A 12,689-nucleotide genomic window follows, 5' to 3' on the forward strand; every position below is an offset into this window, starting at 1 on the left:
AAATTCCGCGAACGGAAAGCGAACGGACCCGGAATCCGAGGATGACGGTCCCTCTTCTTTTCTTCTTTTTTTCCCTTCTTCTTCTTTTCTTCCTTTTATCCTTCTCGTTGTCGGGGCGTGATTTTCCGAGGGTTGCATCCTCTCTTCCGGATCTTATGCATCCCACATGCTTGGTAAGTGCGGGAATAAGTGATTGAGTTATTGAGTGAGTTGAGTGGGTGTATCTCGGTCGTTGGATCCGTCCCGCTGTGCTTACGGCCGGAGAAAGTCCGTCGGCGTTTAGCCGCGCCGTAGATGTTTACTCCATAGTTCCGAGCGCCGCACCCGGCAAGCTTACCCCCAGGACCGAACAGCCAGAGTTTGCTTGTGTGCGGACTCCATTTGTAAGGGATTAGTTAGGTATCGTGAGAAGCGGAACTGCGGTGTCGAAGTCTTCATCATCTCCAGCATCAGCATCAGCTTCGGCCGCCTGAAAGACGTGGTTACCGTACGTAGGCGCTTAAGTAACGGAACGGTCATGCTTACCCTTCGCTTCACTATTGCTGTGCAAGCGATGTGTAATTTCGTTCTCGCTCTCTCTTTCTCTCGCTCTCTCTTTCTCTCGCTCTCTCTTTCTCTCTTTCTCCCTTTCTCTCTTTCTTTCTTTCTTTCTTTCGGGGAGGGCGATGGGTGGGCGCGCATACGGTGGGAGGGAGGGAGGGGGCGGGGGTCGTGATCGGACAGCCGCTCGACACGTTCGGCGCGGTCGTTCGTCGCAGTCGTCGTCGTGGCCGTGGTCATCCCAACGTCGGCGTTCAACACGGAGCGATCGGTTGTGAGCAGCCTCAGCTCCTTACATATCGAAAAGGCATCGAGATGTTGGGTTGTTCCGGCCCGGAACGAACAAGGCCGCGCATTTCCCGACCGCACGCCCACCTCTTCACCTTCACTTCTACTGCAGGCCCACCTTCACCGCCCGTTGCCCTCCCCGAGCGCACAAACATTTTTCTTCTTATTTTTCATTTTATTTCCGGTGCCGCGCAGAGAGAGAGAGGGTGCAAGTGTCGGAAGTGCAGACCCTCGGTTTCTCCGCGGTTCGGGGACTGCGGGCGCGGTCGGCGTTCTGGGCCTCGTGGAGGTGTGCGTGCTCACTTGCGAGCGAGCTGGGTGGGTGTCGTTCGCCAATCTGGCAAGCGGGAGGGCTGTGCTGGACTATAAGCCACTAAAAGTCCGTGCCTTGCCCCATAGGGACGGCTATGCACAAGCGAGTTGTTCTGGAAGGAATTTCTGTTTTTCTAGCGCTCATGCGGTGCGGTGCTTTGGGATGTGGAACCGGCATGGTGCACAGCGGCCAGGGTGCCGTGCTTGTATGACAGGAATGGCTGTTGTGGTTGGCTTCGCTTTCTGGAGGTGCTGCTTCTCCCACTCTCGCTCGACCCTCTCTCATGTGCAGGGGTGTGCTGCCTGTTGGTCGCTGTCTCAATTCCAGTTCCACTCCCCACCCACCACACCACCACCACCACCCACCCCAGAGGTCGAGTCTGTCCTAGAGAGCTCAAGCCACATCCGTACCACCACCTACCACCACCGTGACATGCTCTGCTCCATACCTCATCCACATCCTTGTTCACATAGCCAAGTCGGCACACCACAACCCCATTCTCCACCACCCTGCCCACCCATCCGTCCCACATCCCAATCAACCCCAACAACCAAAATTGTCATGACGCACAGAAACTTTTCCCTTACATATAACTGCGTCCTCCGGGTCGTGGCAAATTCACTTCCCCCATTCAACATCCTCAAGCGAAAGAAAAAACAACAACCAGCTCGATCCCTCAGTACAGCTCCCTCCTCAGCTACCAGACCATCAGCATCCTACCTCTCCCCACCTATCGATAACACTCAATCCTATCCGAAATCCCCCACCACAGCTGGCCTACTGCTATCGTCGACCCGCCTGCGAATAATTTAGCTACCTGCTTCTGACTCTGCGAATCCTACCCTCCCTTCAGCATCGTCGCCAGCTCCCTCTACAGCTACAGTTCTTCTCCTGGAGTACGCTTCACACACCGATAGCTCTACGGGCTTCTAGCAGGTTCGCTTGACCCCCCTCTACGTTCGGCTTTTGGCGAGGACGAGGCGGAGCTATGCCTGAAGAAGGAAGCCCGTGCTCCGGCTCCCCACTGTGGCTGGTGCGCGATGGCAGGCTCGAGCTCTGGCCCGCGGATGTCCCTAAGCCTCTCGCGAAACTCTCTTGCTGACTGATTGTGACCCAGGTCAACGTCATAGACCCCCCAAAACACCCCACACCAAACAAAAAGAGATAGGTCCGCACACCGGACCTGCTCTAGTATTAGATACTATGCTCTCATCCTCCTCGCAACATCATCACCTCCCTCACTCCCACACTCAACCTCATCACTTCTCCACTTCACCTTCATCCACCCAGACCTCCTCCTACTACTACCCAGAAGACAACAACTACAACACATCGCCTTCCATCTACCACCCAGCTCCCACCCAGGCCTACCCACCTGCGAAGCGTGTCAAGGTCTACCCGAGCTTCGACTTCACAGAAATTCCCTCCACCTTTGACTGCCCTCCTCTGGTTTACTCTAGCGTCATGCCTCAGGCAGCTCCTCTCCCCAGGAACATCGCTCCTCAGATCAACCTTCACCGGGCATCCGAGCCGGCTTCTCCCGTTACCATCGCTACCACCCTGTCGACTCACTCTTCGCCATCGCCGTCGCCGTCGAGGGTGACGATCGTGTCGGACCACCACAATTCCGCCGACTTCCCTCTGTACGAGGAGAGCTACCCGTTGAAGGAGCATCAACTCAACAAGCAAAACGTCCTGCGCCCCCGGTTCGGTGCCAACACTTCGAATCCCTCGCCCACCTTTCACGATTCGCTGGTCGGTGAATTGGATCCGTCGTGGCCCCTTTGCACGCCGCAGTTGATGGACTACGCCAAGTTGCAGCGATCGCAGCAGCAGCAGCAGCAGCAGCAGCAGCAGCAGCAGCAGCAATACTACCAGAACCAGATGCCCGTCTTCCGCCACACTGAAGACGAAGACATTCCCGAGCTGTCTCCTTCGCGGTGTTCGGCATCCAGACCATCCATCTCCGAGCTCGACATGCCTACCACCCCCGGACACTCGCCCGTGCACAGGGAATCAAGCAGGTGTGCGCAGACACCGACAGCTCGTGAGCACGCCTTCATTGCGCATTGGATAGACGGCTGCTTACCCCTTCAATTAGAACACCACACTGGACCCAAGCTCATGCGCACCGTCTCCGACGCCGAACAGGATGAGCTCTTCAACCCCGGAATGGCCCCTGGTGCGACGCGCTCGCAACCGGAACGCATCGCGGACACGAATTCGCAGTTGCCGACTCTACTGCAGCAGGCGCAGAGCCAGCACATGGCACGCTCGACTCCGGTCAAGCCCACCATGATGGTTCGCGATCACTCGCCGTTCAGAGCCAATTCCCCCTTCCACCCCGCTCGCACACAACAGGAAATTATCCCGTCGCCCACCCGGACGACCGCTTTCCTGAACGTTGGTGCTTACACCACCGCACGGTCCCAGCGTGAGAAGAATATCGAGCGCGACGCGGAGGCTCTGAGGCAGCAGCTGCGAAAGGAGTACGAGGAGTTGCAGCAGACCCCCAAGACGATCTCGCCCAAGGATGCTTACCTCGAGTACGCCGAGCCCGAGAACAACAACGGCATCCAGGGCGGTCTCTTCAGCAGCAGCCAGAACGATGACGCCTACTCTCAGCACAGCATCAAGAGCGAGAGCGACAGCGGTAGCTTTCACGGCGATGACGATAACGAGCAGAGTTACGACGAAAGCTTGGCTCCCGGCAGCCGCAGGGACAGTGACGTGAACATGGACTACGGCATGCCGATCTACCACCACCACCACAACAACGAGAACACCCAGCAGCAGCAGCAGCAGCAGCAGCAGCAGTTCGGAGACCACCTCAACATTCCCGGTTACGGGTGGGGTGACGAATGCTCCAGCCAGGAAAGTTCGGAGGCTTCACGCCATTCCGACTCAAACCACGAGCTAACATCATCACCGCTCCGCAAACCGGCCGACACCATGGCCAATGACGGCGCCTACTCCTGTACCGTGCACGGCTGCAGCCTGCGCTTCCCAACAGCCAGCAAGATGTCCAAGCACCGACGAGAGGCACACAGGAACAACACGCCGTTGAGCCGTGATGCACCCATCAAGTCACTGCTCCAGGGACCATCCCGTTGCGAGCGGACAAACCCTACCACCGGCAAGCCCTGCAACACCATCTTCTCTCGGCCTTACGACCTCACTCGTCATGAAGACACCATCCACAACACCGCGCGCCAAAAGGTTCGGTGTGAGATCTGCAACGACGAGAAGACCTTTAGCCGACACGACGCACTGACCCGACACAAGAAGGTATGTTTCCTCCCCCGTCGCACGGACTTTTCCAATCATGAAGTCATCGACTAACGCGCAAAACAGGTTAAGCACGGTATCGACAAATAAATCATCGCGCCGGTGTTTTTTATTTTATTTATTTCCTTCTTTCTTTTGGCTCGTCCAGGTTTCGCAGCAAGGAAGGGGAGGGTTTCGTCGATCGGGGTAATGGTGCGCCCTCGAAGATGTGGAGTGATCCGCATCCGTCCTTCGCTAGTCTGCGGATCGGCGCCGACCGTTGCTCCCAACCACGCATGACGTCACCATCATCACACTCAAGTTGTGTGATGATCCACTCACGCAACCACACTTCCGATCGCCCGACTTTCCTTTCCTTCCACCTGCTTCTAGCAGTTTCTCGCACGGCTACACTACATCTCTTGTTGCATATTAGCTCCTGGCCTGGAAACACTGGTTTCTTTCCTATTAATCGGTTCACTCGCATAACGTTCCTATGTAAATTTTTCTGTTCTCTTTCTCTTTCTCTTTGTCTTTGCGTTTGGGTTGGGTTTTACCGGTTTCCTTTTTCTGCTGGCCTGCAGCTTTGATTTTACGCAGCGTGTCACAATAACTTGGCGTTTTGTTTTGATGGGATAATCTGTTTCGAACAAATTCTTTGCTCTTTTTCTTTTTTTCTTTTTTCTCTTCTCTTTGAAAAGACATGTTGGATCGGATGGGCGATGGTGATAGAATTTTCGGGGTCATCATTAGCTTATGGAGTACTTGTGTTTTACTGTATGATATGATATGATGTATGAATATGAAGGATGAAGGAACACTGAGTTTGCACGGTACGATATTTTGGCGGTGAATGGAGTGAAATTGGTGATGTATGGATATTGTTATGAAGGATGAAGAGATACCGAGTTTGCACGATACCATATGTTGGCGGTGAATGGAGTGGAATCTATGATGAGTTGCTCCTGTTTTGATGGCTTTTGTGATAGTGAATCGAACGGTGATTTTTGTTCAATCGTCATCGCATTCGACCTTGTTTGCTCATGGTAGTTGCGATTCTGAATGGTGATTTGACGAGTTTTTTTTTTGTTTAATCATTGATTGCATGCGACCTATCTAGATCATGGCAATATCACCCCGTTCACCCCCCCGTTTCCACGCCACTGTCCAACCCGGCTTGCACCGAGCGGCCCGATGCGGCTTTCCCTGCCCCCGCCCCGGCCTGTCCCAAAAAAGTAGATACACGGTAAAGACCGAAATGGGCCTGCATGCCCGCCTCTTCCCATCTCTCCTCTCTCCCCTACGGGCTGATTCGCCCGCTCTTCCCACCTGCCTTCCGTCCCTTCTTTTGAAGGTTTTCCAAATCCTTTAAATGGGCTTGCGTGCCTTTTTCGGCCTGGCGTTTTTGCTCCCGCCGATGAAGACGGTTACATATACGCCGCCCCTGCCGCGAGCAATATCAGCCCACGACGGGACGCTTCCCTCTCTTCCAAATCTCATCCCTCTCTTCTCCGCTTTCCCTTTCCGCTTCCTCTCAACCTTCTTCCATCCCTCATCCGTCTCAGTGTCACGAGGTGGAGGCGCTGCGGACACGGCAGATGCTGGTGGTTCAGGTCGTGTGGAGTCGGACTCCAATCCCCTATGCTCAGATTGCTCATGCGTCGGGGTGGGGGGGGGGGGGGGGGGGTTGGCTCTCGCCAGCTTCTCCGGTTGGTGCGGGGTGGGCGGCCCCGTCCGTTTCCGTTTCGGCCGCGGAGGTGTTGTCGACGGAGGAGGCGGTAGCGGCTGGGAAGCAGGCACTGCTTGCGCTTGCGCCCGGAGGTCCCGGTCCTCCTCTGTGAGCTTGTCGATTCGCTCACTCATCGTAGTAATAAGACCCTTAAGGTCCTTCACCTCGTCTGCTGTCGTATTTGCCACTGACAAATAGTATGTGATAGCTGCTAACCAAGCCCTGATGTCGGTCCGTACGATCGCAAGCTCGGAGCGAAAGTAAGACTGGATGTTGATCTCAAGAAATGCGAGGAGACTGGCGCGCGACCCTCTTCCTCCATAGGCTGTGATGCTGGTGGAGGGGAGGCGGTGCACTGGCGAGCCAGGTGCCCGGGCGCCCGCAATTGTGGCAGGTGCGCTGGGACATTCCAAGAGGGGTAGGAATGAAGCCGAATTTTTTTTCGCGATGTTAGAATCAGCGAATAGGAACACGGCACGCGCGTAGCGTCTTGGCGAAACTAGGATGCGAGAGGGCGGTTTGACGAGTGAGTTGAAACAACCAACTCAATGATCCAGTGATAGGTAGAGTGGGACGAGTGATACACGATGGATGAGAGACAGCACGAACGATTCCAACATGGACACCTTTCCATCGTTACCATTCTATTCCACAGCGCGGTAGTTGCTCTGGATGGCCAAATAATCCACTTCCGCTGTGACCCGCAGACCCAACTAGACACAGCCCTGAAGCTCCCCGCCTTGGGGTGGGGGGGGGCAGAGATACAGTCACGTGATTGCGCCGTTTGTGCGTTGGCTTGGACGTGGACGTTGACGTGGGCTTGGGCTTGGGCCTGGGCATAGGCTTGGAGAGGAGGCTGAGTGGGAATGAGTGGGTATGAGTCAGTGCCCGAGGCGCCACAGGGCGGGCAGGCAGGCAGGTGGCTGTGCTGGTGCTGGTGCTGGTGCTCCGGCTCGGCGGACTTGCGGCTGCCGGCGCGAATGGTTGTTCTTACGTTTGTATGTTTGTACATTCGTGCTGGTCTAGTCAGTGATATGTACTCTACCTATGGGGTATTGTCAGTGACTCTGAGTGATACGTCCGACGCACGCGTGGCAGCTCAGTGTCCAGTGGATGTGGGAACGAGTGTGTTCCTGTGAGTGAGTAGTCCACTGGCCATTGTAATTCGGAGGACCGGTGGTGGGTGCTTGGAATACCTATTCGGTGCGGTAGGGGGGTCCAAGTTTGGGTTTCTTTCTCTCTCTCTCTCTCTCTCTCTCTCTCTCTCTCTTGTACATACCTGTAGTTCCTAGACACGAACATACCACTTTTTTTTCACTCTATCTCCATCTCCATCGTTCCAGTGATCACCTCCACGGGTGCGTGTGCTGGCCGCGGTGCAAACGGGATTGGCTATCTACCCGGGTTGATCCGAAGACAGTCCTTCCCATGATGCCTTCATCTCGTCCGGCGCGCTCGGGCCTCCCCGGAGCGCCGATGGTGATGACGATGTCCTGGCAGTGAGTTGTGGATCGCCAAGGCCAGTCGCGGCATGTAGAGTATATAAACGGCCCGAGCGATCGTAACCCGGCCCGCCCGCTAGCCAAACGGTCAAGCTTTTTAAGCGCGCTTGGCGGGGTTGGCAATGGGTAGGTGCTCCGCTGTGGAGCTATGCGTCGTTGTGTCGTCATCGCTGTGTCGTCCGTGCAGCGTGATGGTCACTGATCAGTACCGGTATCAGTGTAATGTTACATACAGGTTGGAACTTGGGGGTGCAACTCCGTGCAAATCTGTGGAACTCTTCACGGAAGAACCCGAGAGTCCAGCTGTGGATCCGGTTGACCTTGAAAGTTGAGATCGGATTTTCTGGCTTTTTCGAGCTTGACCCGAGACCGGCCAGTTTCAGTCTCAGATGTGCACATTTTGTACTCTGTCGATTTCTCGAAGCTTCGCGAAACCCTCGTCATGGAATCGAGAATGTTTCTCACGGTGGGCTCAAACATCTCGTTCGTAGGTAGAGTACATCGGATGGCCGAGATCTCGTCATCGGTAACGGATGAATCATGAATACGGGAATACCCGACACTCGCAATGCCGGTACCTACAGACTACAGTCGATCTTGGGGCTACGGGCTACGGTACCTCCTCCGAGACGATTGGCGGGAAGGATCGCTATTACGTATGTACCGCCCCGCCATCCGCCGGCTATCGGAGCGGATCGCCCTCGAACCGGATTCCGGAAGATGAGCGAACTGGCTCGAGAGCTGGGAACGTACGTAAAACATGAAACCTCCGGTACATAATACCGTAACCCAGGCTGTGCCCGATCCATACGGTCATCGGCTGGCATTCGGTCCAGTTCCAGCACGGTACGGTAGCTGGTAGCATGGCCGCTTGCGTCGATCCCGATTGTACGCTCGGGACGCCGTGTTTTTAGGCTGCTTAGGCTGCTTAGGCTTCGCGAAGGTGTCTGGGCGCTTGTCATGGTATAGCAGTGTGTTTTGAGCGCGGCTACGATGTGTTCTTCCCGCTGGATGTCGTACATATCAGCGGAGGGACTTCTGCTCGGCGGATGATTGAGGTTTTGGCTTCGTATTGCGGTTTTCCCAGACAATAGTTAATCTGCCCACCGCACGGAAACCATTTCCTTGACCTTGGGTTTCAAGTTCTTTGCGATTTCTCATGTTGAGCGCAAGTACAGCCAGGAATCCGAGTGATCACATGTGCATGAGGAGCTACCCAAGACGACCACATCAGCGCCCTCCATGTGCTCATTCACCCTCACTATAAGCAGCCCCACAGGAGCTTGGAAAACAGTCAGTCCATTTATGATACTGGTCAAAGCTCTAAACCCCCTTGCATTAGGATGGTACCATAGAGTAGAAGCATAATTCTCGGGAAACACTAATTCCTAAATAGAAACCAACTCGCCAACACGGTGTCCTTCCGACTCGTATGTGAATAAGAACTCGGAGCGACTATGACAGCCTAGAACTGGGAAAGCACAGATTGCACCAGCAATTTTCTATTGAGGACTACATGTGTGCGGTTCCTCTCCATCTGCTCGAGGGATGATATCGGTAATCTAGAGCGAGTGATTGTAGCCAGGGTGGCAGTTTCAGTCGACTAGACAGTCTCAAAAACCCAAAGGCTCCGATGAGAGGGGCATACCCCGCTGTTGTCCGTAGTTCTCGTAACCACAAAGTGGACTTTCAAGCTGGTCTCCATTGGCTCAAGCATGATTTTGTCCGGATTAGCATTTGCGGTTCCAGACTGTAATGGAAGAGAGCGAGGGGGTATACATTACGGTAGTCAACGCACCTGTTGTGGTATGTAAAAGGTTTCTGCCGGCCAAAGGAGACAATGTGAAGCTTTCCCGTCATGGAGTGAATTAAGCTCAAGATCATCTTAGGTCGACAGCAACCATCCACATAGACTTTGCGACTCGACTGAACTCTAAGCATGCCAGATCTCCTTCCCAACGATCCGCACGTAGGCCGTAGCCAAATCTTACTGTGCGGGTGGGATATAAACCCCCCGGATTCCCCGTCCTTCCCTTTCTTCTCCATCACCCACAATGCCTTCCACTACCACTACCCCCAACGACCGCCAGTTCTCCTCCGGCCCCCACAACTGGCTATTCTGCCAGGTCAAGGGCGGCTCGGCGAACCACTTCGACGATTCTACAGCGGGTACTACATTGGGCCGCAGAAGCCGCAGGTAAGTCGCTGTTCTTCCTCTTCTTCCTCTTCGAGTTTTCGCTGACGAATATTCGACACAAAAGAAGAAGAAGGGTCTATCCGGACTTCTCAGGCGGCTCCGCGCGAAGCCCTCCAAGGAGTGAAGGCGGCAGCTCGAAACGAGTCCGCTGGGGAAATGCGGTGATCCACCAAGAAGGTACGTCTTTTTCCCCCGACATCTGGCGAGGGTGCGCGATGCTGACGCTGGCCGAAGTTGGAGATTGCGATACCCACCGCACACCGCCTGCCACGCGATTCCGCGTGAGGACTGGCAGATGTGGATGATTGCAACACATACCGCACACCACATACCCCGCGATTTAGCGTGAGGACTGCCAGAAGTGGAAGATTGCGACACACAACCCACACCACACACCACACATGACCACGCGATTCGGCGCGGATGGGATTCGGGCTGGTGGAAAGTCCTCGAGTCGGGGACGGAAGGTTTTGGGTGGATAGCAGTTACGGTTTTCTCACAATGTCATGAGTTTTTTCTGTCAGGCCTTGGTATCTACTACATTACCAAGCGCATCCAACCCTACCAATGGCCAAAGTCGCCTTTTTTTTTTTGTTTAATCATTGATTGCATGCGATCTGCCTACTCTACTTAGGTAGATCATGGCAATATACACAAATACAATACACAATCTGTTTCCACGCCACTATCAAACCCAACCGTTCATCGAGCGGCCCGATGTGTCTTCCCCTGCCATGCGCCCTAGCCTGTGTGCTGTTGTAATATCTCACTCGTTGCTTAGTTGCTTACGCGGTCATGACGGCGGGAAGTACTAGCCGCCTACCACCCCTCTTTTCTGTATTCTCTCGTGGCTTTCAGACTTACAATATAATAATAATACAATACTTGTTCACACATTCAAACATGTGCTCTGTGCTGTGCGCCGTGTGATATCTTGTGAGCGGCCGGGGTTCCAAGCTAACACACGCTCAAGCAGCGATGCGCCCTGGCAAAGTATTGCATAGCAGAGTACAGCCTGTGGCGGTGGCAGTGGTGGTAGATCTCGGTCAAGTTCCGATGGCTCCCCTGCGAGCTGGCCGTCCTGGACTCCTGGACTCCACCAGTGTCGTACGCAATGTCTCACAGCTAAGTTACTGGCTGATACTACAGGTATATACCTGTACATACCTGTGTGACTCCTCGAGCTGAAATCTTGTCTCATCGCGCAGTGCGCACTAATCGCCAAGGGGCTGGAGTCTGGAGTCTGGACGTCGCTGACGGGCGCGAGCTCAAGATAGCTTTTAGAGTCAAAAACTCAACATTATGGTTTTGAGTTTAGCACACTTGTCGATTTATAGAGTATAGACACGTACACAGCAAGGAGACTTCGACTGCATGACCACAGTGTAATCTAGATTTACGACTTTGCGGGAATGCAGCAGTTTTTAGAGTTCATCTCCAGGACGGTGGTAAACTACCTGGCTATCGCTGTGAGCGCCCATCTGGCCCGTGGGCTGGACGTCGACTCGAAGTCTCATACAATGCATACCGACCTACAAGCACTACCGGTATGCCGGCCAATCACGTAGTGCTAGTCGAATAGAAACTGTAAACACGGAGGCCCTCACTACAGCTGCAGATCTTTCCAGGAGAAGGACAACCACCCATGACCGATGCAGCCTGAAGGCGCAGTTGTGCCCGCTAACAGCGAGTATCCTGCTCTTTCCAAAGGTGGGTATCGACAAGGAGGGGCGTACATAGAAGTGCCGGCCATGTGGTTGCCTAGCCAAGAGTACCTGGTTGATCAACCTCAAGACAGAATCGGTGGTTGGCAAACGTGTCTGTGGGTGGGAATAAGTAAGTGATGGAGGTGACGAGTCTTTTGACCCGCCTGTATGTATGCAGAAGTTGACTATCTACCGGCGTCAATGAGGCCTTCAAGCAGCTGAACACCTACTCTTGGTCATCGCACATCACTCGGCCATTCACCCGGTCGGCAAGTTTGTTTGGTCGTGCGAGATAAACACGTACGGTAAAGAAGCCAAACTATATATCCACTGGCCACAAAGGGCCGCCCAACGGGACTCGTTTCCCTTCTGCCGACACACCACATGCTTATCTTTATCCTCGGATCCAAGTTTCACGGATGGGCCCAGTTAGTGGTAGCCGATAACTTCGCCTATCCTTCGACGTGCTGGCCAACTACCTACCATAGATCCCCCAGATCTGCACATAACTGTCTCGTATTCACTCCCATGGCAGCTCTATGTACTTCTGCCCTTCTCTAGTTTTAGTGCGATCCGTTACTTCGGCTTTCGAGCGGAGCTAGTTTACCTAGTCACTAAAATCCAGTATTGTAACGAGTAACGAGTCTCGCCGCCCCGACCGGAGTTGATCCGAAAAGGCTAACATGTGATGGACACCGCCAGCCGGAACGTCCGGTTCGAAAAGATGATGTGCAGACGCATGCACGGAGCGGGCAAGAGATTTTTCAGGGTGTCCAGCACCTCCACCGGCGCTAGACTGGTAAAAGCCGGGTTTGGATTTTGGGGCTATCATAGATCTCAAAGAACACGGTGGTCGTGGTCGTGATGTATCTACGGAGCTCTGCTATCCCCTACATGTCCGGCGCATGTAAATTTGTTGCACCTCACTACTTTTTTGTTTGTTTCATCATCGTAGCATTCGACCTTGACAGATCATGGCTGTATACACACATTCGGCTCCACCCCACTGTCTCCGACCGCTGGCCGCGAGCTCGATGTGGTTGCACCTCACTACCTAAGTTGGCCTAATCTGGACCGATACAGAAAGGTTGTAAACGAGTGATATCAAAAAGCATTCGGCGAGTGGGGTCTTCCGCAGAGCAACTTG

At 54.2% G+C, this 12,689-nt stretch overlaps 1 protein-coding gene across 1 annotated transcript; it reads left to right on the forward strand.

The window, feature by feature from the left end:
• The first annotated feature begins 2,059 nt into the window (after window positions 1–2,059).
• Window positions 2,060–4,702, forward strand: BZA05DRAFT_90877 (uncharacterized protein). The gene is made up of 3 exons (XM_051488785.1): window positions 2,060–2,077; window positions 2,259–4,429; window positions 4,496–4,702. Exons 2-3 carry the CDS (start codon window positions 2,345–2,347, stop codon window positions 4,517–4,519), a joined length of 2,109 nt encoding a protein of 702 aa, XP_051338025.1. The 5' UTR covers window positions 2,060–2,077; window positions 2,259–2,344; the 3' UTR covers window positions 4,520–4,702.
• The last annotated feature ends 7,987 nt before the right edge of the window (window positions 4,703–12,689 follow it).

Source organism: Tricharina praecox (assembly GCF_024521635.1).
Source record: "Tricharina praecox strain CBS 144465 chromosome Unknown BZA05scaffold_18, whole genome shotgun sequence".
Classification (NCBI taxonomy): Eukaryota; Fungi; Ascomycota; class Pezizomycetes; order Pezizales; family Pyronemataceae; genus Tricharina; species Tricharina praecox.

What these genes read in the sequence shown, in the direction of transcription:
- BZA05DRAFT_90877 (XM_051488785.1), top strand. Translation starts at nt 2,345, where the DNA reads ATGCTCTCATCCTCCTCGCAACATCATCACCTCCCTCACTCCCACACT. An exon ending in CACTGACCCGACACAAGAAG is followed by an intron (nt 4,430 to 4,495) that starts GTATGTTTCCTC and finishes CGCGCAAAACAG; the next exon opens with GTTAAGCACGGTATCGACAA.